Raw genomic sequence first — 23748 nt, forward strand, 5'->3', positions numbered from 1 at the left:
GGGGGTTTCCCTATTTTTTCTGCACTTTCAACACAGACAGAGGCACATGACTCCTTAGATGGAGAGTTTAAGATGTCAGTCTGTGGTCCTAAGGCAATGACCTATCCCAGCTGGAAATCATAACTGTAAAGCAGCATATTGGGGTCTATTTATTCCCATTTTAAGTACAGGCAATCATCAGTCATCTGGTGCAGTGGGGGTCCTAACTAGAGTGAACAGGTTTGGTCAGCTGGTCATTTTGTCCCCAACCATGGCCAGTGGAGATGCTAAATTGTAGGCGTGCTTGAGTTTGTAAGTTCATGGAAGCTCCAGAACAACACAGAGGTGTCTTGAAGCAAATATTTCAAAAGTTGGCAGGTACGTAGAATCCCTGTAACTCAGCATCCACATCAGGACTTGGATTTTGTGCAAGTTTAAAAAAAAAAAAAAGAAAGAAAGAAACTGTCAGCTATTCAGTTTTCTGGGGAGTCAGAGTGCAATGGAATATGAAATAGTGTGCATTATAGTTTTAACTGTGAGGGTGTGGGCCTCCTATAGTGTATCTTTCTTTGTATGGTCCGCTTTCTGGCTTTAGTTTCTGATCACACTAATTTCTGTCTTCTTTCAGTTCTTAAACCTTTGGAAAAGACTAGTAGAGGCTCAGGAAAGTTTACTTAAACACTTTAATTGGTACTGATTTAAAATGGTCACTTTAATGATTTTGTCCCTTCACCTGGTTAGAAGGCAAATTCTCTGATTAACATAGTTCTGACTAGTTGCTACATTTTTCTGGTAACTTCTCCCTAGATATCAGCATCATCACTGTCCATCTCTCCCTTTTTTGCTTCAGGCTGCTCTTAGTATAACACATACAACATATCATACATTATCTGTATAACACAAAATACAGTTAGTATGCAGTATAGCACATGCAAAACAACAAAACATTTTCCACAGGTAAAAGAATAATTATAAATAAATTTTAAGACAGGAAAGATATTTTACCTTCCACAGTTCTATAGCAACTGGCTGATGTGGTGGGTTATCACAATATATATCTTCCACAGCTTTCCTCCAAAACTCCATTCGCATCAAACCTATGGTCTTCTGTGTTACGGAGTCTTTAATCTGGAAAGAATATATTTAAGAGTGAAATTTACAGTCTAATGGAGGCATTTAGCTTAAGACACTTAAAGAGCATAACTAAGTATCATCTTTCCTGAATGATTTTTCTGATCACATGCCATCAGTATGCATCTTTCACAAGGAAGACCATGTCTACATGCCCGGCTAAACTGGCACTGCTGCGATCAATGCAGTGGGTGTTGATTTAGCGGGTCTGGTGAAGACATGCTAAATTGATGGCAGAGTGCTCTCCTATCAAGTCTCTACTCCACCTCCCTGAGAGGTGGAAGCTATGTCCATGGGAGAGCATCTCCTGTCGACATAGCTCAGGGCAGACACGGCTATAAGTCGACCAAAGTTATGTCGACTTAAGTTACATAACTGAAGTAGTGTAACTTAGATCGACTTACAGTGGTAATGTAGACCAGCTTGGTCATTAGAGGACTCAGGGGACACACCTAGGAAGTGGGAGACCCACGATCTAGTCCCTCTAATCCATTGACTTTATTTAGCCAGAGTGCAACAACTTCAACATGAAAGACTGAGGGAGCCCCACATCAGAATATCCCATAACCCAATGGTTAGAGCACTCACTTAAGAGGGGTCACATAAATGTTCAAATCCTTTCTTCCCCTCAGGTAGAGGAGGGACTTGAACCAGGGGTCTCCAATATCCCAGGTGAATACCTTGACCACTGGGCTAAAAGTTGAGAGAAGTTCTCTTCCTCCTCTGTGGCTTTTTGCTAACAGTGTAGGCACCTACTGCAAATAGAGTGTTTGCAGCTGAGAATCCCAAGACGACATGGGCGCCTCCCTGCAGCCCAGACTTAGGTGCCTCTCTCCAAGACAAGGACAAAGTGTAGCACGCACCCCTCTCATTGGATGACTAGCTCCCTGCCCAGCATGATGGCTTTTGTTAATCACAGTTGAAGATGTCTCTCCCCATTCATCGTATAGGAGCTTAGGGACTTAACTCAGGGCAGGTCAACACTACAAATTTACAGTAGCTACGCATAGCAGCTGTGCCACTGTAGAGCTTCTGGTGAAGATGCTCTAAGACAATGGGAGAGATCTCTCCCGTTGGCTTTATATCTCTCCTACCACAAAAGGTGGTAGCTATGTCATTGGGAGAAGCTCTCCCGCCAACATAGCACTGTCTGCACTGGCACTTACATCGGTATAACTACGTTACTCAGGGGTGTGGATTATTCACACCCCTGAGCAAAGTAGCTACACCAAAGTAATTATGTAGGGTAAACTAGGGGTCAGGCTTTGTGAATCACAGGGATTTTCTAGGTGCCTAAAAGTTAGAAGTTGTGACACTCAGCCTCACAACATCTAATTTCTTAGGCCACAGTCACTGCCCAAAGAGATTACAATCCTAAACAGTGAGCAACATACAAAAGGAGAAGGAGAAAATAAAATACATACAATTTTTATACATACTGTATATACATGTGCTTTTTTTTAAAAAAAAAACATGACTTCAAAAGGAAGGCACGAAAGACACTGAGGGCTTGCAGGAGTGAGTCAAATTGTTACTACTATCAGGATTTCTACAGCTGCAAGAGAACAAGTCAGATAGTGACATATCTATCATCAAGAAAACTGCCAGCAGAGCTTGGATTCCAGTGTTCAATTGTTTGTGATGATGTACAAAGCAGAATGTTAAATTATTTGCAGTTTGGATACCTTAGCATCTTGCAGGTTTGGGCACTAAGTGCCTTCCCAGTGATGCTGAGTTTTCAGCTCCCCAATGCAACCTACAGGCTCAGCATCTCACAGGGACAAGTCCCTAATAATTAACAGCTTGATTTTCAAAGGTGCTAAGCACCTTCAGCTTACCTGTGAAACAACAGGAGCTGTGGGCATTCAGCTTCTCTCAAAAATATGGCCATATATATCCCAAATGAACTTATGCATGTTAGGTGAAATCCTAGCCCACTGAAATCAATGGCAAAACTCAGGGAGGGGGAAATAATTGGGGCAGGATGTCACCCCGTGAACACAGCATACTAAATGAACAATTTTATTCTTTAAACATTTTGCCAAGTTATTCAGGTATTTTATAAAAACATTTCTAACAGTAAACTTAAAGTTTTAACTTGCTCTCCTTCAGTTCACCTAGATATGCAACAATTAAGGTTTTTCATCGATCATGCCTGTGTAAAAATCAGCTTCTCTCCAGTGGTAAAATTTTCCAATAATAAGCCGATGGCTATTTTATTTATGACTATAGACAAGCTGTTCACAAGAAGAGCCAACACCTCTGACAGAAACAAAAATGTGTCTAATATTCCACAGTGAAGATCAAACACTTTGCCCAAATCTTCCTATAAATGATAAAAGATTGCTTTGTTGTACATTTCACCTTAGTCACTTGCTTTACCTATCACAAAAATCACATCTACCTCCTTCAGTTCAACTAGATTAGTAAGCAATTTTTTAAATACTGCTACTAGATAATATTTTTATATGTATCACTTGGCAATTAAAATACTAAACTTCAGCAAGCTATTGCATACTAATATAATTCTTGTTTTTGTGATTAGTATTTGTTTTACTGCTCTTGAGATTTTCTTGTGCTTTTTAATCACAGATATAAAATATATTTTTACAGATTCAGCATCGCACTAATGAAACCCAAAGACAAGCAGCTATTTCAAATATTCTTCTGAAGGCACATGTATTATGAGACTGGGCTGAACCACAAAATCCAGATCAGAATCTGGATTTCAAAACACACAAAGTTCAGTTCCTGGACCAGTTTCACCTCAGAGGAAACCACCCCAGGGAATCACAGGTAGTGTTCCCACTGCTAGGGAGGGCAGCTTTAAATTATCCAAGAGTCCTGACAACAGAGGCTGAACAGGATTATGTTTAATCAGCACATCCTCTGAGCTGTTCTAGCTAGGCCTTTCTTGCAAGCATCAACTTCTGTGGTTGCACTGGCAGTTTGTGGGTCACTGTGGTGTGGCAGATCTCCACCCCAATCAGGAAGGAGTTAAAGAGCTCCTCCGGGCAAAATCAGCCTTAACACAGCAGCACATCTGTGAGGCTTGTCATGCCTGCAGATAAGCAGATCCTTAAAAGGGAGGATGATATTTGCTCAATGTAGGGTAGTACTCCGAAGGAGCTCCCTGGCACCTTGCAATAGGGGTTGCTGACCCGGAAATGGCTTGAAAGCCTTGGCTGCCCAAGCCCTCTCAGGAAAGAGAAGGGCAGGTACTTTTCTCTTTTATTTTTCTCATTGGCTTCCTGAATGCCTAGGGCTCTGCTTTTTTGAGGGCTGTGGAAGCATACTGACTTTTTGTTTGGACTACTTTAACTCTCCAACCAGGGGGCAGATGCTCTGAACAGCAGAGCTGGAGAGCTGTGCACCAGAGACAGGAGTACTGTCCACCCTCTGCTCAAGGGGCCATTAGAGAGGTATAGCCTACTACAGCCATCTAGCAGAGGGAAGATGTAACCACTTTTTTAAATCTGCAACCTTCCCTCCTGAAAGTCTGCCAAGTCTCTGCCAGCATAGACCTAGAAATGAATCTCCCCCAAGGTTTTTGGTTTGATCCTTTTCAGATAGGAGTCAGCTGCACAGTTCAGATCCAAGTTTAGATTCCAAGCCCCCTCAGTTTCTACAGGTGTTTAGATCTGGGGTTTTGTGGTGGACCATCTGTTTATCACCCTTTGAAACACAAAACTTTAATCTCAGCATACAACACTTCTTTACAGTTCAACCTAGAGTCTTGAAATGATAGTTATAGTTCAGTACTTCACAAATCTATTTTAATACCTGCCTGGGCCAGTTCAACATTGAAGGCTCTCAGTGCAAAAGCAGAGGTGCGGGATTCTGCAGGCAACAATAGAGAACACAGAAACCCTTCATAGTCACGTTTCCTATATATGACAAACAAAAAGATTATAAATTTTATTTATAACTATATGTAAATTAACCATTCTACTGGTCAGCACTGAACTTACTTCTAATAGGAGTGAATTGCGAGCTCAACTAGTAACTGTGACCAAAACAAAAATAGATGCTTTTATTTTAAACAGTTAAAAGAACAGATTTCATTCACTCCCCCGGGAAGTGATCTGAACACCCTGTGCACCAGCAGGAGCAGCTGCACCTTTGAGAATCAGGCTTTAAGAGATTTGCCCAAAGTCACAAAGCAAGTCTGTGGCAAAACTGCAATTACAGTCCAGATCTCCTGACTTCCAATCTTGTGTTCTAATGAAACCACGCTTACAGAGACTGGACTCTTTGGAGCTTGGCAGAGGACAGTTTGTTTGACCAGTGGAGTTTCTGGGTATATCTACTCCTAGAACTGGAGGTGTGATTCCCAGCTTGAGAATACATACCCACATTAGCTCTGATGAAACTAACAGCTAAACATATAATATAGCTGCAGTAATGAGAGCCAGTGGAGGGGCTAGCCACCCCAAGTAAATGCCTAGGGTCTTGGATGGGCATGTACTCGGGGCACCTAGCTTCTCCCACCACTTGTGCTTCCATGTGTACACTCTATTTTTAGCATGTAGGTTCACTGAGCACTAATGCAAGTATGTCTCTTCGAACTGGGAATCAAACTCCCAGCTCCAAGTGTAGATATGTCCTTTTGTTTATTTGCAATTCCAATCACAGCATAAAGTTTACAACTGTGGCATACTGACTATAGGTATCTAAACTGATGTACACTCCTTTGGCCACTTGGGAGTGCCATTAAATTAAAAACAACTGCAGCACACAAAACCATACCATAAAATGCAGAGTTCTACTCAACTATTCTTATTACAAGCAGAATTCAAAACTGTCTATATAGTTAAGGTGCCTGTATTTTCATCCCTTGCATTCATAGGGTGAAGCTTTGCATTCAAGTTTCAGCCCCTAACTTCAAGAGGCAGACATCTGGGCACACATTTACTCATTTTCATGAGAACTGTTGATCCCCTCCCACCCCATTTTAGTTACATTTGTTTCACAGATGAGGTAAAAATAAGTGGGCAAGTTTTAACTATTTAATTATTAGTATCAAGGCAAAAAGAAAACTAGATTTGCAGACAAGCACTTTGTGGACATAAAAACAGTAACTGGAAATCTACTGTGAATTTTCAGAACAAATCCCTGAAAGTACTTTGGGTGACCTTGGGCAGCTACTTTCTAAACCTGTTCTGGAGCCTGATCCAAAGCCCACTGAAGTCAATGGAAAGACACTTATCAATTTTAGTAGGCTTAGGATAAGATCCTTAAAGGGCACTTTCATAGCTAATTACAGACCCATCAAATGTTCCTTTGAAACTGTCTTAACTGAGGAATACCATCAATTTGAAATCTAGTCCTTCTTTAAAGATGAGTTACAGAAGTATCCAGTACTACACCTGCCCCTGCCAATATCTGTAGTTGTACAATGACATTTCCCTATTTTGGAAGTTATTCTCTTCCCTGTTGGTAGGTGAAAAACCCCACTCAAACAACAGAGGAAACTGACCAAGTACATGGGGGGAAAAACAATGAAACTAACTATACAAAGTCCCCTGTCCTTCCCACCAACCCACCTTTAGAGAAAAACCTTTTCCTCCCTATAATAAATTTCAGCTATAGTAAGCTTAAATGTAGCTTGTAACAACAAGGAAGCAAAGAATGTTCAGACAGGAGTGCTGATGGTCTGTCCCTTTAAACATCTCACTATAGGCATGAACATTTTTAATGAATTTCTATTAAACTGATTAGTCTTCGTTTTAAAGCTCTCAGTACTTTAAATCCAATTCTATCTCCACTCTCCTCATCCACGAGGGTAAGGCTCCCCACAGGGGGATAAATTTTAAGACTTACATTGCTTGTGTTACTTCACCTCCCCCAAAATGAGGATTAATTTTAAAGGCGACTTACAACAACAACTACTAAATAAATTAGGGCCATGCCTTTTATTGGTTTTTTTAGTATGTTACAGCCCCCTCCCGCACGGGGCTGGGGATCGCTGGGGGGACGGGGGATACAGCGCCCCCACCCCGCCCCCACGGGGCTAGGGCTCGGGGCGGGGGTTACAGGCCTCCCTCCCCCAAGGGGCTGGGGCGGCGGCTACATCTCTGCGCCCGTCCCGCACCAGACTCACCGCAGCAGCTCGGCGCAGTACTGCACCTCTCCCCCAGGGCCGGGCCGGCTGGAGGCCGGCGCCGCGCTCCCTCCCCAGACCGCCGGCCGCACGAGCCGCCCGCGGGCGCTCGGCCCCAGCAGCTGCCGGGAATAGGGCCCGTAGCGCATCCCGCAGCTCAGTGCCATAGCGGCCGCCATGCTGCCTGGTGCACCGCCCCTCCTGTCAATCACCTTCTGCCTGCAGTGCTGGTCCGTGCCTAGGCCTCCGCCCGGTCTCCACAACCGGTAATGCAACACGCTGCTTCGGGTGTGATTTGCTACCGGTAGCAGTTACTGATACAGTGGTGTTCTTATTTGCTGGTTTGTCCTAATTTGCTACCCTCTCACCTCTCTCGTCCTCTGGTCCAGGGATAGACTGTGAGCGATGGGGGTACATCTGCCTACTTTGCCCACCATTGGCTACACTAACTTTCTTTTATATGCAGCCAAGAGAGTCTAAAGAAAAAAACTTGACAGTGGTGTGGGATGGAATCATAAAGTCTCCAGCTTCCAAACAACCCTCTCTCCTGTATATATGTATCAATTACCTCTTAATAGAGTGAGGTCATTTAAACATCATGTATTATGCAGCTTACACATATTTTCGATGAGTATTTGTTATTAAAATATAAACTAAATAGTACAATGACATGCATCTGCACAATAACAAAGGTAAATTATGACGTGCTAAGAGTAATGAAAATAACATTTTTAAAAGTAATCAATTAAAAGGAGCAAAAGTATATTTAAAATAGATTACAAGGAAGGAAGCTGCAATTCAGGGAATCCCAGCAGCAGATAAGACAAATTTGTAAACTGCTATGAGACTTTATGCAGCCATATAAACTGATGAGCGATACTTTGTTTCTGAGAGGATATATGAAATAAAAAAAACCCTCTGCCCCCACTTTTCCCCACCATATTTTTGCAAACACTGGTGTTTCAGTCCACAGGGGTATAACTATTACCCTGTGCAGTGTTTTGCCCTTTGACCCCTGAGTTTAACTCCAGCTCCCTGATTTCGCCTCTCCTCAGCCCCTATGCTAACCCTGCCTCCAGCTGCTTGAACCCCGCACCCAGTCAATTTCCATCCCCTGCTCAGTCCCTGGCCACCACCCCCCTCAAATTTGCCCCCTTTGCCCCTTTTTAACCCAAAAAGCTGTCCGCAGAATCTGATGCCAAGTAAGGGTAAGGTGAAGGGCAGATGTTACTGAGTATGCTCAGTTCACCCTAAATAGCAAGTCAGATAGCAGTTTTTCACACTACATCTGTCAGGCTGCTAGGGCATTGGGTGTCTGTGTCTCTCTTCTCCACACACACACACGCCCCCTCCCCCCACCCGCCCACGACCCTAGCTCCCGCCTGGGGAGCTCACAGGCTGGATATCAATTGTAGGGCTGCTGAGAGCACAGGGCAAGCCTGCTCCCTGATCTGTCACTTACACAGCACTCACCTCCCCTGCCCTGCTGCCAAATGGAATATACATGCTATCTAGGCATTTAGTTCAATGGGAGTTCTCTGCACCTGTATCTAGAGGCTCAATTTGGACCTTAGCCCTTACCTACTGCTTCTAACACCTTCTAAGTGCTAAATAAGCTAATTCTTACATCCTCCATAAGTTCTGTGTGGCTTGGAAGCTTGTCTCTCTCTCACCAACAGAAGTTGGTCCACTAAACCAAGGGCTCTCAAGCTTTTTCTTGCTGAGGCCTCCCCCTAACATGCTATAAAAACTCCAGGGCCCAGCAGGGGTGGGGAGTTGGGGCTCTGGGCCGGGAGGGGACCTTGGGCATAGGCATAGTTTGACTTCTATTTTGGGGGTGGCGGAAAGGCTGATGGGACTTGGGCCAACTCCATCCAGCAGGGTCCAGGGAGTGAGCACCACCTCCACCCCCTGACTCACCTCAGCAGGCCACCCAGCCTGTCTGGGTTGTGGGGGGCTGTCATAAATATAAAGGGAAGGGTAACCACCTTTCTGTATACAGTGCTATAAAATCCCTCCTGGCCTTTTACCTGTAAAGAGGTAAGAAGCTCAGGTAACCTGGCTGGCACCTGACCCAAAATGACCAATGAGGGGACAAGTTACTTTCAAATCTGGAGGGCAGGGGGGAAAAGGCTTTTGTCTGTCTGTCTGTGTGATACCTTTGCTGGGAACAGATCAAGGATGCAAGCCCTCCAACTCCTGTAAAGTTAGTAAGTAATCTAGCTAGAAAATGCATTAGGTTTTCTTTGTTTTGGCTTGTGAAATTCACTGTGCTGGCGGAAATGTGTATTCCTGTGTTTGTGTCTTTTTGTAACTTAAGGTTTTGCGTAGAGGGATTCTCTGTTTTGAATTTGACTGCCTGTAAGATTATCTTCCATTCTGATTTTACAGAGTTACTCTCTTATCTTTTTTTGTTCTTCTAATAAACTTCTGTTTTTTAAGAATCTGATTGGGTTTTTTGGGTCTTAAAAATCCAAGGCTGGTCTGTGCTCATCTTGTTTATTCTCAAGCCTCCCCAGGAAAGGGGGTATAAGGGCTTGGGGGGATATTTTGGGGAAATAGGAACTCAAAGTGGTCCTTTCCCTGATTGTTTGTTAAATCACTTGGTGGTGGCAGCCTTTACCTAATTCAAGGGCAAAGACTTTGTGTCTTGGGGAAGTTTTAACCTAAGCTGGGAGAAATAAGTTTAGGGGGTCTTTCATGCGGGTCCCCACATCTGTACTCTAGAGTTCAGAGTAGGGAAGGAACCCTGACAGGGGCCGTAACCAAAAAATATAACTCAAAGAGGGGACTCAGCTCAAAACATTTGAAAACTGCTCAGGGTCCAGGCAGGAAATAGCTAGGGGCTGTGTGCCGGCAGGGAGGGGGAAGCTAGGGACTTTGTGCGGGCAGGGGAGTAGCTCAGGGTGCAGCGAGGGGGCAGCTAGGGACTGTGTAGGGGCCGGGTGTAGCTCAGGGTGGAGGCAGAGGGTAGCTAGGGAATGCACCGGCAGGGTAGGTAGCTCAGGGTGCAGGCAGGGAGTAGCTAGGTGCTCTGTGCGGGCAGGAGGGTAGCTCCGGTTGCAGGGAGGATAGCTAGCGGCTGTGTGCCAGGAGGACTCCCCCTGCGGTGGCTGTTCCCAGAGGGCTCTGCTGGCCCAAGAACTGGGTCCCCTGTCCGGGAAGCTCTTACCAGCTGTGTGAGCAGTTAAAGAGGGCTGGGAGCTGAGGAACAGCTGGAACCCTGGGCACCAGCAGCAGATGTGGGAATGCCACAGCTGCCCACTCCATGGCAGTATCAGCCAGAGGAGCAGCTGCCCCACACTGTCTGGCTCTAGCTTCCCACCTACAATCAGGCCAGAGGACTGGGCCTGAGGGGTTCTGGAGGAGAGATGGAGGTGAGGGTGGTGGAGTTGCCCCCGGATTGCCCCACTCTGGGTAAGGGACTGCAGTTTGGGGGGGCCAACACCCTTGTGCCCCCCCAACTCTGCTCATGGGCTCAGGGCTTCTGCCCGCAGGGAGCTCTGGGGCTCCTGGCTTCAGCTCCACACTGCTCCCGGCTTCAGGGGGGAGGGCAGGCTTTAGCCCTGCGCCACTCCCAGCTTCAGCCCCACAGGGGGGGCGCCAGGGCTTGGGGCACCTGGTTTCAGCTGCAGGGCCTGGCGGACCTGCTGAAAGGGCTCGGGGGTCTGCGGACCCACAGTTGAGAACCGCTGCACTGAATAATATCATCTCACCCTCTTTGTCTCTAATCCCCCATGAGGGTGAGGAAATCATTACCCCTATTGTACAGATGGGGAAGCTGAGACAGAGAACTTAAGAGAATTGGGAGGCGGGACAGTATTCACTAACCTCATCTACCTTGAATCAAGTTCTAGGTCTTAGTCTTTATTTTCAAAGCACTCCATGACCTGTGTCCACAACATCTAAAAGATCCTCTAAAATTCTGGGATGAAGACTGTGGTTGATATGCTTGTCTGACACAGTGGACCTCTCTACAATAAAAGTAAAGCTCATCTGTGCAGGAGACAGAATTCTCTCCAGGGGCAGTCCAAAACTGTGGCATGAACTCCCCAGGAGCTAAGGACCATCACAAACCTCACCACTTTTCACCCCAAGTGCTAGTTCTTTTCTTTGACCTTGCCTTCTCTCATATAAACACATAGCAACAGATGTGTGTGTGTGTCTCTCTCTCTCTCTCTGTGTATATATATAATCTAAGAAGACAAGACACTCCTGAAACAAGAAACTTCTCTACAGATTCCTATCCCTCTGGGGAGAGGATGAGAGAATGAACAATGTGTGATAGATGTGTATTCAGGTGGCTTAATGCACTACTGGAAGGTGCTCAGAGTGATGAGCATGGTATTAAAACCTATGTAGAATAGAAGAGTTTTCAGTTGCTCAGTTTGAGTCACATTGGGCCTGCTGTTCGGAAGTGTGGAGTGTTACTAAAGAGCTCTGTAAGTGTGTAAATAGAGAATAGATAAGGTGCCAGTAGATGGCACTCAAAAAGATGTAGCAGAGTTGTTGTAAAATCAATAAAACTTGTGCACTGCAAATGGTTTCCTCCGGCAGCTCTTTGTCAGCTCTCAACAGTAGGTACTCACAGTTCTCAGTGCTGACAACTCTCACAATCTGATCGTTAATCTAGCAAGTTGGGTAGTGGTGTTTTGATTTTTTTCACCTGTCCCATCCCATGAAAACAGAGTGAGAGGCTGCCACAGCTCCAATTTTCCCTTATTAAAAATGGCCACCATCTCCTATTATTGCTAACGGGGCTGAAGCAAGCAAGATGGCTGCCATTTCCCTGCAGTCTATCCGCATCGGGAGTGAGGCTGCCCGTAATAAAGTTGGCTGCCACCTCCCACTGTTTCCAGGGAAGCTGGGGCCATGCTCTCAGGAGTCACCGCTGTGCCTCGCTATGGTCCAGGGGGCTAGACGGGCCATGCCCGGAACTGTGAGGCGCAACAGAGACACTGGGAAAGGTGAGTGGGGAGCAACAGGGGGATTGTGGCGGTAGGTGTGGGCGGCTGCAAAGGATAGTGATGGGGTAGGAGATGGAGGGGGTAGAATGGCTGGGCCGCAGCCCGGGGGTACTGGTGGGTGAGGGGAGTGTCCTCCAAGCAGCCCCCGCAGTATTGCCGCCTCTCACGAATTAATCGTGCATCATGGATTTTGCCGCCTGCAGGAGGAGCTGTTGCAATGATACAAGAAGCAACTCTGGTCCCACCATTTGCAGGGCTGGGCAGGAAGGCAGAGCTCTGTGCAAGAGCCTCTGGGCTCTGGACATGACAACAGCTCTGACACTAAGCCCTCCCTTCAGATATGGCTCCAGGGCTGGAGAGGAAGGAGTTGGAGAAAAGCAGTTGTTAGGCACCAGGCGGAGAAGACCCAGGGGAGTGGGGAGTCAGGAAAGTGGTGCCACAGGGTCCCAGATAAAGAAGTGCCAGGGCAGCAGGAGGCAAAACAATGTTGCTGAGGAGTCAAGAAGACAGTACTAGGAAATGCGTGGCCTCCCTTACCTCAGGGGTGAGGAGAGGGTAAGTGAAGTCTCCATCTGGGCTGTCAAGGAGTGGTGTGCATTTCTGTGTGCATTAAAGGTTGAGTTTTCAACCTGAAATTATCACACATGCATTGGCAGAGGAATAGAGCGGAGTTGAAAAGTCTAAAGACAGACTAAAAGCATGATTTTGTTTTAAAAAAACTCATGATTGCAGGGGGGTCTGGCTCATTAATTTTTATCTCTTGAGGTTAGCAATATCAAATTTTATTTGAAATCAGTGGGACCTGGGGTCCTCAACAAGTCTAAAAATTGGTCCCTACGTGTTTGAGATTGGGCACACAAAAACAGAGACAAATTTTGTAGCCATTTTTGAAAATTTGTATGTGATTTGTTCAAATCTATACAAGAAGCCAGTGGCAGAGCTGGGATTAGAATTCAGGAGTTTACGGCACCCACTCCTGAGATCAATCTACTACATAACATAGCAATTATGCCTATGAATCCAAAACTGATCTCTTTACTCCTGATCAAATCTTCTCTTTTTAGTTTTTGTAATTGATAATTCCTAGTACTTTACCTGGGATGACCCACCACTACCTTCAGTTGTGTTCCTTGTGCCATATTATGGGACTGGGGCCTTAGATTGTGAACTCTTGGTGGCAGGAACAGTTGTTGTAGAACAGTAATACTCAGACCTCACTGGTTCAGGAGCCAAATTAGCGATCAACATTACCGAAAAGAACCACAGTACTGCGAATTCATTGTTTTATTTAATATAGCACTGTATATTAATATTTAAATAGTATGACAGGGAAACTATTTAGCTTATATATAATATAAAACTGCAAAATGACTAAGTGTTATTAATAACATAGTAAAAGCATCCTGATTGGTAGTAACTTAGATTGGTTAATAATTAAATCAGTGTTTTAATATTACATGTAGCAAAGAGCTACAGGAGACATATTAAAGAACCACTTGCAGCTGGGTGCCTCAGTCTGAGTAGCACTGTTATAGGGTATGCCTTCACTGCAGAGTTAATCTGAGTTATCTGCACTGGAGTTACTCCTCTAAGTTAGCCTAGCGCAAGTTTGAGCAGCCACATTGTAAAATAACACTTGAACCACTCAAAAGAAAAGGAGTACTTGTGGCACCTTAGAGACTAAGAAATTTATTTGAGCATAAGCTTTCGTGAGCTACAGCTCACTTCATCGGATGAATGCAGTAGAAAATACAGTGGGGAGATTTTATGTACACAGAGAACATGCAACAATGGGTGTTACCATACACACTGTAACAGGAGTGATCATGGTAACACCCATTGTTGCATGTTCTCTGTGTACATAAAATCTCCCCACTGTATTTTCTACTGCATGCATCCGATGAAGTGAGCTGTAGCTGACAAAAGCTTATGCTCAAATAAATGTGGTAGCCTCTAAGGTGCCACAAGTCCTCCTTTTCTTTTTGTGGATACAGACTAACACAGCTGCTACTCTGAAACTTGAACCACTGTATCTACATTAGTGCTGCACTCACTAGTGTGTGGCACTAGGACTTATGGGTGTATGTCCTACAGTTCCTTGCACTACAGTAAGATGAGACATTCTATACTTTCCCAGTGAATTGTGGGAAAACTTGTCTGCCCTTTCTGGGTACACAGAGGACATTGGGGGAAGGCATTAGAGGGCTACCAGCATTCAAGTGGAGCTAGCCTTCATCCATATTGCAGAGTAGTCAAATTAGCTCCTGATGAGTTATGGTTAAGGCTGCGAGTTTGTCACGGAAGTCATGGATTTTGTGACTTTCCGGGACCTCTGTGACTTCTGCAGCGGCTGGTGTGGCTGGCCTGGGGGCCACCTAAGTAGCTCAGGCAGTCCCTGGGCCAGCCACAGTGGCTCCTGCTGGGGCGGTCTCGGGCCACCGCGCCCTCCTCCCCCAGCAGGAGTTTAGGTGGGGGACGCAGAGCTGGGGGTTGGGGCCTGGGAGCGGGCAAGGGCTCTGGGCGGTGCTTTACCTCGGGGGGGGAGGGGGGGGATGAAGGGAGGGGTTCCCTTGAAGCAGTGACATACCTTGGCTCCTAGGCGGAGGTGCGGGGGCTCTGTGTGCTGCTGCTGCCTGCAGCCACTGCCCCCTCAGCTCCCATTGGCCGCGGTTCCTGGCCAATGGGAGCTGCGGAGCTGGTGCTTGGGGCAGAGGCAGCGCACAGAACTGCCTGGCCATGTCTCCGCTTAGGAGCTGAGGGATTTCCCCACTTCCGGGGAGCCATGGAGCTGGTAGGGAGCCTGCCAACCCTCCTTTCCCCCCCCCCCCCCCCCCAGCACCAACGACAGGGTGGATTTGATTTAAATCAAACTGATTTAAATCACTAGTCAGGAAGACTCGATTTAATCATGGATTTCTACATAAAAGTGCATTCTTGTTGGTTGTTACAACCTTAATGCATATTTCTCACAACTGAGAGATAGATGTAGGTTTCATTTTTAGAAGGTACACACTATACATTTTTTAAGTGATTTCTTTGGAAACTTTTCAGATTAGTTTTTCAGCTATTTCAGAAAATGAATGATTGTTTGGTTATTTCACTTACCAAAGGTAAACGAAGCAGATATTTATGAAATCGTTGGGAGGTGAACTATCTCCAATTCAACAGGTTAATCATTAATATATGGAGGTTTTTCTTACCATGCTGTATTAGGAGGAGATCATCACTAGACAGACATTTAAATTGTTTTATTTAACTAAAACAACAACATTATATATTCATATGCTTGTTAAAATATTATATGATTTTTTGAGTTTAGTTAAACATTCAAATTTTTTAAAATCAGGTTTGTTTTTGTTTGTTTTTTAAACTCAAATAGTTAAATGAAATATTTTTAAAAAAAATTAAATCGACTATGGCAGCCAGGTCAACGTAAGAAACTTAAAATATTGGCTTCTGAATTTAACTCGGTCATCTTCACCCTCATTTTTCTGTTTGTTCATAATCTGGAAAAGAAAAACAAGCTCTCCTGCTTTTTCAGGTTCCAAACGATTTCTCAGTTTGGAATGAATTAGTCCAAAGGAAGAAAATATTCTTTCTACACCGTCAGAAGAAGCTACTGCTGTTAAAAGTGAGATTATCATGTCAACAGTCTCTGAATCCAAGTGCTTAAATGACTTCCACCAGTTCTCTGGTGTGACTTTCTTTAAAACATCATCAGCAAACCTATATTTCTTGAATGGTTCATCCTTAGCTCTGAAGCTTATTATAGTTGGCATTATGGAGGGAGGATTGCTGGATGTCCATGTCGTAGTCAACTTCTCTTCTTCTGCAGTTAAGGTTTGACCCTGGTACTGAGTATTGAGAATATTTGCAGGAAAATGAGCTGGAGATAGTGCTTGTCCCATTTGTTTTTTTAATGCTTGTAATTTAACTCCTGTCATTGCGTATTTCTCTTCTTAAGATCTCACTCAATTCCTTCCAAATTTCAACAGCATCAACAATAAAACGACTATTTCCTTGCATTTTGTTCAAGGCTACAGAAATAGGCTTCTGGGTACTCAGCATATGTTCAACATTTCTCTTAAGCCCAATGTTAACAACTTTGGCTGTGACTGTGAACAAAATTGTGAAAAAATAGATGCCACTAACTGTCATCAGATTAGGCCAGTTCTTGATATAATTCTCAAAACAGTCCACTACCGAGTTCCGTCGCACATCTTGTGGGAGAGTTAGCTTGGTTCCTCCCACTTTTTTTCAGAGCAGCTGCTGCAAAGTGGCTGTTACGGAAGTATTTTGCAATTTCAACTACATTAGCCTTTATTTCTAGAACACTGAAGTCTTTGGCTAGGAGGTGTATCAAATGAGCACTGCAACTATATGTTGTTAGCTTGGGACTCTTTTCACTCTCTTCTTGGATACATTTGCAGCGTTGTCTGTGACCAAGCTGCATACTAGACATCTGAATTTTTTTCAAAGTTTGTTTATAGCTTTTACTGCTACTTCTTGTAAGTATTCTGCTGTGTGTGCATTTCCTGATGTATCAATTGTTTCTGTAAGGAAGACATTCTCTTTTGTTGTCACACAAGCACATACAACAGGATCATTGTGGACACTGCTCCACCCATCACGACTCGGGTTAACAATTTTCCCTCTAGACGTTTTGCATGCTGCTCAATTTCTCTTTCATACACTTTATCCTGCAATTTGCCTGCAGCATCTGCTCTGTTGGGTGGACTGTATCTTGGTCTTAATGACTGAACCATGTTAATGAAGTGTGGGTTCTCAATCATACAGAAAGGAGAGTTTGTTGCATAAACAAACCGGGCAGTTTTTTCATCAATCACCTATTTTTGTAATCTGCTGGTTCTTATTATAAACTTTATCTATGGTTGTTTCTGCATGATGGAGATTTTTTTTCTTCTGCTTTTTGCTACAAGTGATATACTGTGGCTATATGACATACATAATGTGACTGAAACACTACCATTGGTAGATAACTCTGAAACTCTAGAAAATGATGGTGATCTTAAAGGTGGGTAGTCTTCAGAATCCTGTATGTTGAGGATGGCTTCTCCTAAACAAAATAAGTCAATGCCGTTATTTCATTATTATTACCGTACTGCTCATTTAGTATTACTGATTGGATTCACTGACACTCAGTACCACTTTAAAAGTGAAATTGTAAAAGGAAGATCTGCCTATTTCAGCTATTTATTTTTTTTATCACAACTGCATCTAAAATGATAGTACCATAGAGTAACAACTAAATTTTTTTGTTCAAACATGAGAATTCAAGAATAGTCCAGAGGGAAGACAGGCAGTCCTTAAGAAAGAAGTATGAAATAAAAAAGAAAAGGAGTACTTGTGGCACCTTAGAGACTAACAAATTTATTTGAGCATAAGCCATCCGATGAAGTGAGCTGTAGCTCACGAAAGCTTATGCTCAAATAAATTTGTTAGTCTCTAAGGTGCTACAAGTCCTCCTTTTCTTTTTGCGGATACAGACTAACACAGCTGCTACTCTGAAACCTGAAATAAAAAAGTTTACCAACCTGAAGATCCTACATGTTCCTTTCATCATCTTCAACACCGCTTCCTCCTGAGATGGAACACTTCTCATGATGATGTTTCATTTGGGCAACCAGGCCTTGCATTTCTTTGTTGCACTGTTGGCATTTTGCACGCACGCATGCCTGTCTGACCCACAGGTAGAGGAACTTCATTAAAATATTCTCAAACTGGGTCTCTCTTACAGCCTGCTGCCATTATAGGTTTTCCCTTCTTTTGAGAGAATGGTATGGTAGATCTCAAATCAACGAAGGCTACACTCAAACCTCAAGACTTCTGGAATAAACAGTTTCACTTTGTTTCTACTGCCTGTCCCTCCCTTCTCACGTTTATCTCTAGACTTCTACTCCTTGTCCAGATCTATTCCACCCCCAACAATCTTCTATTCATTGAACTTTTTGAAACTTTTGCACTTTTAGAGAGAGGTAAGGGATTGACTCTGTGTACACAAATTTGCAGAGGGACAATAGGGTTCAGGTCTTATTTCTCACCTCTCTCTATATTTATTTATTTATTTTAACATGCTTGTTAACAGCAAAAATGTTTTTATCTCTAAAAACACAAATCCACAGCAAAACTAAGCATCTCTGATGGTATCTTCTAGACTGAGCACTGAGTCCCATTGGGTAGATAGAAAAATTAACCTAAATAATCTGTACAAAGGCCCCTGGGACCCATAAACTATTGGAACTCATTTACAAAACTTTTCTTAAACATTACATGAGTATATTGTCTCATTCTATAGAATTAGAATTTATAATCCCTATTCCATTATGAGATATCCCTGAGCTATAATATCTTAAGTAAATCTATCTTTAGATCGGATTTTTTTGATTAAAAATGCTATTTAAATAAAAAAATCTGCTTTTTTTTAAAAATCATTTATTTTTATCTACTCTGCCGGTGGGGGTCCCAGACCGCATGTTGCCACCCCCCCAGCACCCACAGTGCCCCCTTGGGCTGCCCCCTCGGTCTGCCCCCTCATGAGCCTCCCCCAAGATTTTAGTCGGGGTATATAGTACAAGTCATGGACAGGTCACGGGCCATGAATTTTTGTTTACTGCCCATGACCTGTCCATGACTTTTACTAAAAATACCTGTGACTAAAATGTAGCCTTAGTTATGGTCACTCAAGCTTTAGCCTCTACCCCCTGATGGGCCAGCCTACTCTATTTAAAAGCACCATCACACTAAAGTTAAGGGTGTGTGGGTGGGTGGATGGGACTCAAGTTAGTGGCAACATTGACTTGAGTTAAATTTTCAGTGAAAACAAGCCCTTATTCTGTAGTTTGAAAAACATTCTTTACATTTGCAATGCAGTATAATTAAAAATAACATTTCTGATCCTATTCCCAAATTAATCACAAAATAAGATAATGGTGATATTTATGTTCCTATTCCCAACTCAGTCACAAAATAAAGTAACAGTGATATTCCTGTTGGATTTAAAATCTCTTGTGACAGGATGTTCCAGGCCTTCACGGCCCTCTGTTGGAAGCTGCTGACTGGCTGTTCTGTTGCATCCTGCCCTAGGAAACAGTCTTGAGAGGAAAAGAACAGCAAATATTCGACCTCCCAGCTTGCCCAGAAGAGTAGCCATTTTGGAAACCAGTGAGATTTGGTCCTCCAGCAGCTAGAAGGACTGGGAGCCAGCAGCAACCAATCAAGGCCCACCAGACTGAAATAAAAGAAGCTGCCTATTATCAGCAAGTCAGTTTGTGGCTTGAGCCAGAGAAGTGGGGAAGGATGTTCCCTAGACTATTACTAAAGTGCCCTGGTCTGGTCCCAGGCTATAATCAGTGGCAGGAATTCAGAGGGAATCCTGCTGACCCAATTCAGGAGAGGAAATTTAGCTCCAAAGGGTAAGAAACTGTTTTGTTTGTAGTTGGTCCAGAATGGCAAGGAACTGTACCCTGGAAAAGTTTTGGACTGTGTGATCCGGCCAGTGGGCTGAGCCACAGAAGACCTGCAGAAGTAGGCTGATGGCCTACTGGGAGCTGAAGAATGGGAGTACTATGTCTGGACCCAAGGTGGTGCTCAGAGGTAAGTCCAACCCACCACACCTCAGTTTTAATATTATGGAATATATGTACTGTGTAATGTTACTTCTTCCTTGCTTAACTCCCTGAAAATTTCCACAAACATTTTCTTTTATTTTCGAGTAGAAAAGGAGTTGGATAAATGGACAAATCTGTATCTCAGTGAGAAAAGCGGCAGAAACACTGTTTTTACAAAGGGAACTTTCATCTTCTTGAAAGTATTATAATTAGCAATGTTTCAGAGTAGCAGCCGTGTTAGTCTGTATTCGCAAAAAGAAAAGGAGTGCTTGTGGCACCTTAGAGACTAACCAATTTATCTGAGCATAAGCTTTCGTGTAGCTTACGAAAGCTTATGCTCAGATAAATTGGTTAGTCTCTAAGGTGCCACAAGCACTCCTTTTCTTTTTGATAATTAGCAATGAAATCTTATAAAAGAAGATATTAAAATGATTAGCAAGTCATTTTAATTAGGCTATTGCCATTTTGATATTAACAAGAAAAGAATAAACTGAGTGTCTTATTAAATAGTGTTCCTGCCCTTATTCTCAGTGTATTGAATTTTGTGTCTTATTGTTCTAATTAAAGATACAGTAGTTTCCTTTAAACAGAGACATCACATATCCTGTATCAGCATTGGAAAAGGTACTTCAAGACTGTATTGATACTAACAAGTTAGCCCTTTGTATCATCAAATAGGGTGAAATGAGTTAATCTTTCAATTAGTTGCATTTACTTTGAACACATTAAAAGCATAATTGGTGAGGAGGGACTTCTACAAAATGGTTTTCAGTGATATCATAATGGAAAAATTTGCAGGTCCTTTACTCCTCAGTGATCTTGCTTCATCACCCTGTTTTCAATATCTCAAAAATATTGCTATACCTGAAGCATTCTTTTTACCAAAAAAAAAGTCTCAAAAAACCTCTACACCCTCCAATGTCCTCGGATCCATTGTTGTATTCATTTGGCCAAAATGCTGGTGACAAGAATGACTGGTAAATCTGGGAGTAGAACTCTGTTCTAAAGTAGGCAGCCATGTGCTGTTACAGACCTGATACTTCTATATGTAACACTAAAACTATTCAACCAAAGCCTTAATTGATGCTTAACTTACAGGAGTGCCCTGACAAAACATGACCAGCAGCAGTAATTTCACTTATTTTAACTCCCTAATAAACTAATACATGTAATAACAAAGACACTTCTAAACCCAGTGTCTATTTCATATAATGTAGCCTCTAAGACTTTAATTACAGAGTAGGAATCTCACACTTTCAAATCTATTGCTAGAGTTCCAAAGGTTGGAGCAGTTAATGACCATCGTTGTCACTGCATCATCGGATTGGTTTTTATGGCAAAGCCATAAAATATGTGATGCTCTCTGGGGCAGCCCCGGTTGTGAGGATCCTCACCACTTCCTGCCCTTAGCATCAAGGAATCTTGTCTCTGCTTGCTGTGGCTTAGCTCCCTAAAACCAACAGTCTCTGGCAACATAACCACTACCTTCCAGGCGTCTGCAGACCTCGTTCTCTCTGTACAGGTAGCAACAGGTACACATCAACCCCCATCCTCTTCCTTGCTGTATCCAGCCCCTTATCCACTGAACACCCATAGTGTTCCTTTGGGAATAGCAGGCCTGGTAATTCTAACACCAGCTCCTAGTATTCAACTCAGGACCAGTACTTTGTTTAACACCACATATATATTTATAGTGAAAACAAGAATAAGTTTACTATCAAAGACTCAAGATTCAGGTGATAGAGAGTAACGATATTGGATACAAATGGTTATATATCATACAAAACCATAACATGAGACCAAGTGTAACAAGAGACTAAGCTTAAATAACAGGTTAACTTCCTATCTAAAGTTTCTCACCCAAAATTCTCTTTAACACTTTTTCAGCCAAGGCTGGCTGAGACCCAGGCAGCGGGTACAATAGGCCAGCGAAGGCTCGGCCTTCCCTAGCGCAGCCGCTGCTGCGGGATTCCTGGTTGCATGTTTTTACTTAGTATTATTCAGTTTCCGGGGCAGCTGAGGAGGCGGTATCTGCTATTCAGCTTTCTAGGTTCATCAGTAATCTCCCTGGACTCCAGAGAGTTTACTGATGAACCCGGGAAGCTGAGTAGTAGATACTGCTTCCTCAGCCACCCTGGAACCTGCATGGCACATATAAAAAGCTCAGCGTTCTTCTGCTGAGCATCTGGGAATTTTGGGAGGGGGAAGTGTGCTACATTTCTCAGTCTCTATCCGGGGCTGCTCAGGCTGGCCTGGAGCTGGGGTGGCTTGGGTAGCAGAGGCTGTGTGATCGGGTTGGCCGGCCCGTGGTTCAGCCCACCAGCGCTGTTGGAGCCGCTCGGGTCAGCCCGCTGGTGCAGCTGAGGGAAGGGGCTTGGGGTTCCGGCCCCCCCAGGGGGGCTTCTCCAGTTGCGGGGGGGCCTCTGGGCTCTGGCCATGGGGGTGGGGCCTCATGTGAAAGGGGTGGGGCCAGGGTCTAGCCTTCCCGAAGGAGGGGTCCTCCCACTACCCATGGGCCTAGTTTTCATTAATACAAACATGTCCATTTACTTTCTTTGTAAGGATACCCGGGTGTCTTCTTTCTATTTTACAAATACCCTCAAAATTCATTGCCTTTACTCAGAGACAGGATAACAACCCTCTGTACATGTGTCTATTTTTTTTTCCCTCTGCCCTCCTTTCCTGTTGATTTTCATCCTAGTGTACATATGACTTCGTATGCAAATAGGTATCCATTGTGTTGGCTTACAATGCTTAATTTACATCAAGACAGCGAGAAACATTTCTTATCTGCAATAGCCTGTTTTTCACCTTTGCTGGTGAGTAATACCTTGATACAGAGTCTAAGAATATATTTTTAGTATACAGTATATACATACATGTGTCCTCTAGCTTTCATTTGAGATCTCAAATGGTAGTCTTTGGTGAACCAGAATCAGGATATTCTTGTAAGCCCTTTGCCAGGTTAAGAGGTTCTTGGGTCACAATCTGCTCAAATTCTTCCATGAATCTTTTTTTTCCTTAATGTCATAACTTTAAGCATATTTAATATTTGCTAAAGGTGCTGGAAAATGAAGTTTGCAATTTATCCACAGACCATGAGTGTAGCACTGGCTGCTTCCATGCCAATGTGTCTCAACACTGACCTAAAGAAATGAGAAAATAGCTCCATTCTCCATATCCACTGAAGTCTTTGCTGAGACTGACTACAATGGATTAGTCCCATAGTTGGCAATGAGAGTTACCAGTGCTCAGAGGCACTCAGACTCGGCCCTTTTGGCAATTTTTTGTGGTGAGGGATGCAGCATCCTTCGTACCAAACTCCTGAGTTACTTGCTGACATCCCCACTACCTCTCTGTACCCTTCTTTTGTACATTTGGCTACTGAGTTTTAAAGATCCTGTTAATCTGTCTTATACTAAGATGATATGCTTTGGCAAATATCCTTTGTTATTCAGTTAGACCTAGACATAAACAATTCTTGGGTGTGTCCTAGTTCCATTTAGACTGTGCCAAGGCCTGTCAAACTTGTGCCTGGTGACCATGACCCCAAGGGGCCTTTTGGTCAGCCAGAAAGAGCCGGAAAGCAGTGCCACTCTAGCCAGGCCCTCTGTGTACCCTAAACAGGGCAGCAAGTAGAAGTGGCACAGAGCCTTACACTGACTCTGCCATTCAGGGATTTCCCCCTATGCAAGAAGAATTCCTGGGTTACCTGGTTCCATCAGCTGGGGCCACACAAAAATGTCCTTTAGACCTGATTATTTTTTTTCTTTCTTTCTGAAACTCAGCCTGAAGAAGATATCTTCTTAAATTTTGTCGAAGCTGCATGTGAGTTATAGTCAATTTAACATGTGTGACTTCGGGGGGGGAGAGTTCCTTTTCTTGGTGGGGGACCTAACACTCAAAACCATTTAGGATTTGAAACTTCTGTGTCCTTTTC

At 43.7% G+C, this 23748-nt stretch overlaps 2 protein-coding genes across 10 annotated transcripts in view; one reads left to right on the forward strand and one right to left on the reverse strand.

Moving 5' to 3' along the window:
• The window catches only part of NDUFAF6 (NADH:ubiquinone oxidoreductase complex assembly factor 6), a 29371-nt gene extending 21973 nt beyond the window's left edge, over positions 1-7398 (reverse strand). The window contains exons 1-3 of one of the 4 annotated variants that reach the window (XR_013345086.1): positions 7214-7397; positions 4898-4997; positions 985-1107 (exon numbers count right to left, since the gene is read on the reverse strand). Coding sequence is in view for 1 of the 4 variants with exons in the window: in XM_077809977.1 (XP_077666103.1) it covers positions 985-1107; positions 4898-4997; positions 7214-7392 (402 nt within the window). In the remaining 3 variants the exon portion in view is untranslated. Of the gene's footprint in view, positions 1-984; positions 1108-4893; positions 4998-6933; positions 7029-7213 lie in introns of those variants that run through there. The other 3 variants (XR_013345087.1, XR_013345088.1, XM_077809977.1) reach the window with 3 other exon arrangements.
• Positions 7399-12044: 4646 nt separating this feature from the next.
• Positions 12045-23748, forward strand: part of TP53INP1 (tumor protein p53 inducible nuclear protein 1) — a 58178-nt gene continuing 46474 nt past the window's right edge. For 3 of the 6 annotated variants that reach the window (XM_077809985.1, XM_077809978.1, XM_077809986.1), the window contains exon 1: positions 12051-12180. In XM_077809985.1, the coding sequence (XP_077666111.1) occupies positions 12117-12180 (64 nt within the window). In that variant the 5' untranslated portion in view covers positions 12051-12116. Of the gene's footprint in view, positions 12181-19250; positions 19462-19636; positions 19795-23748 lie in introns of those variants that run through there. The other 3 variants (XM_077809987.1, XM_077809979.1, XM_077809980.1) reach the window with 2 other exon arrangements.

This window comes from Eretmochelys imbricata, chromosome 2 (genome assembly GCF_965152235.1).
Source record: "Eretmochelys imbricata isolate rEreImb1 chromosome 2, rEreImb1.hap1, whole genome shotgun sequence".
Taxonomy (NCBI): domain Eukaryota; kingdom Metazoa; phylum Chordata; order Testudines; family Cheloniidae; genus Eretmochelys; species Eretmochelys imbricata.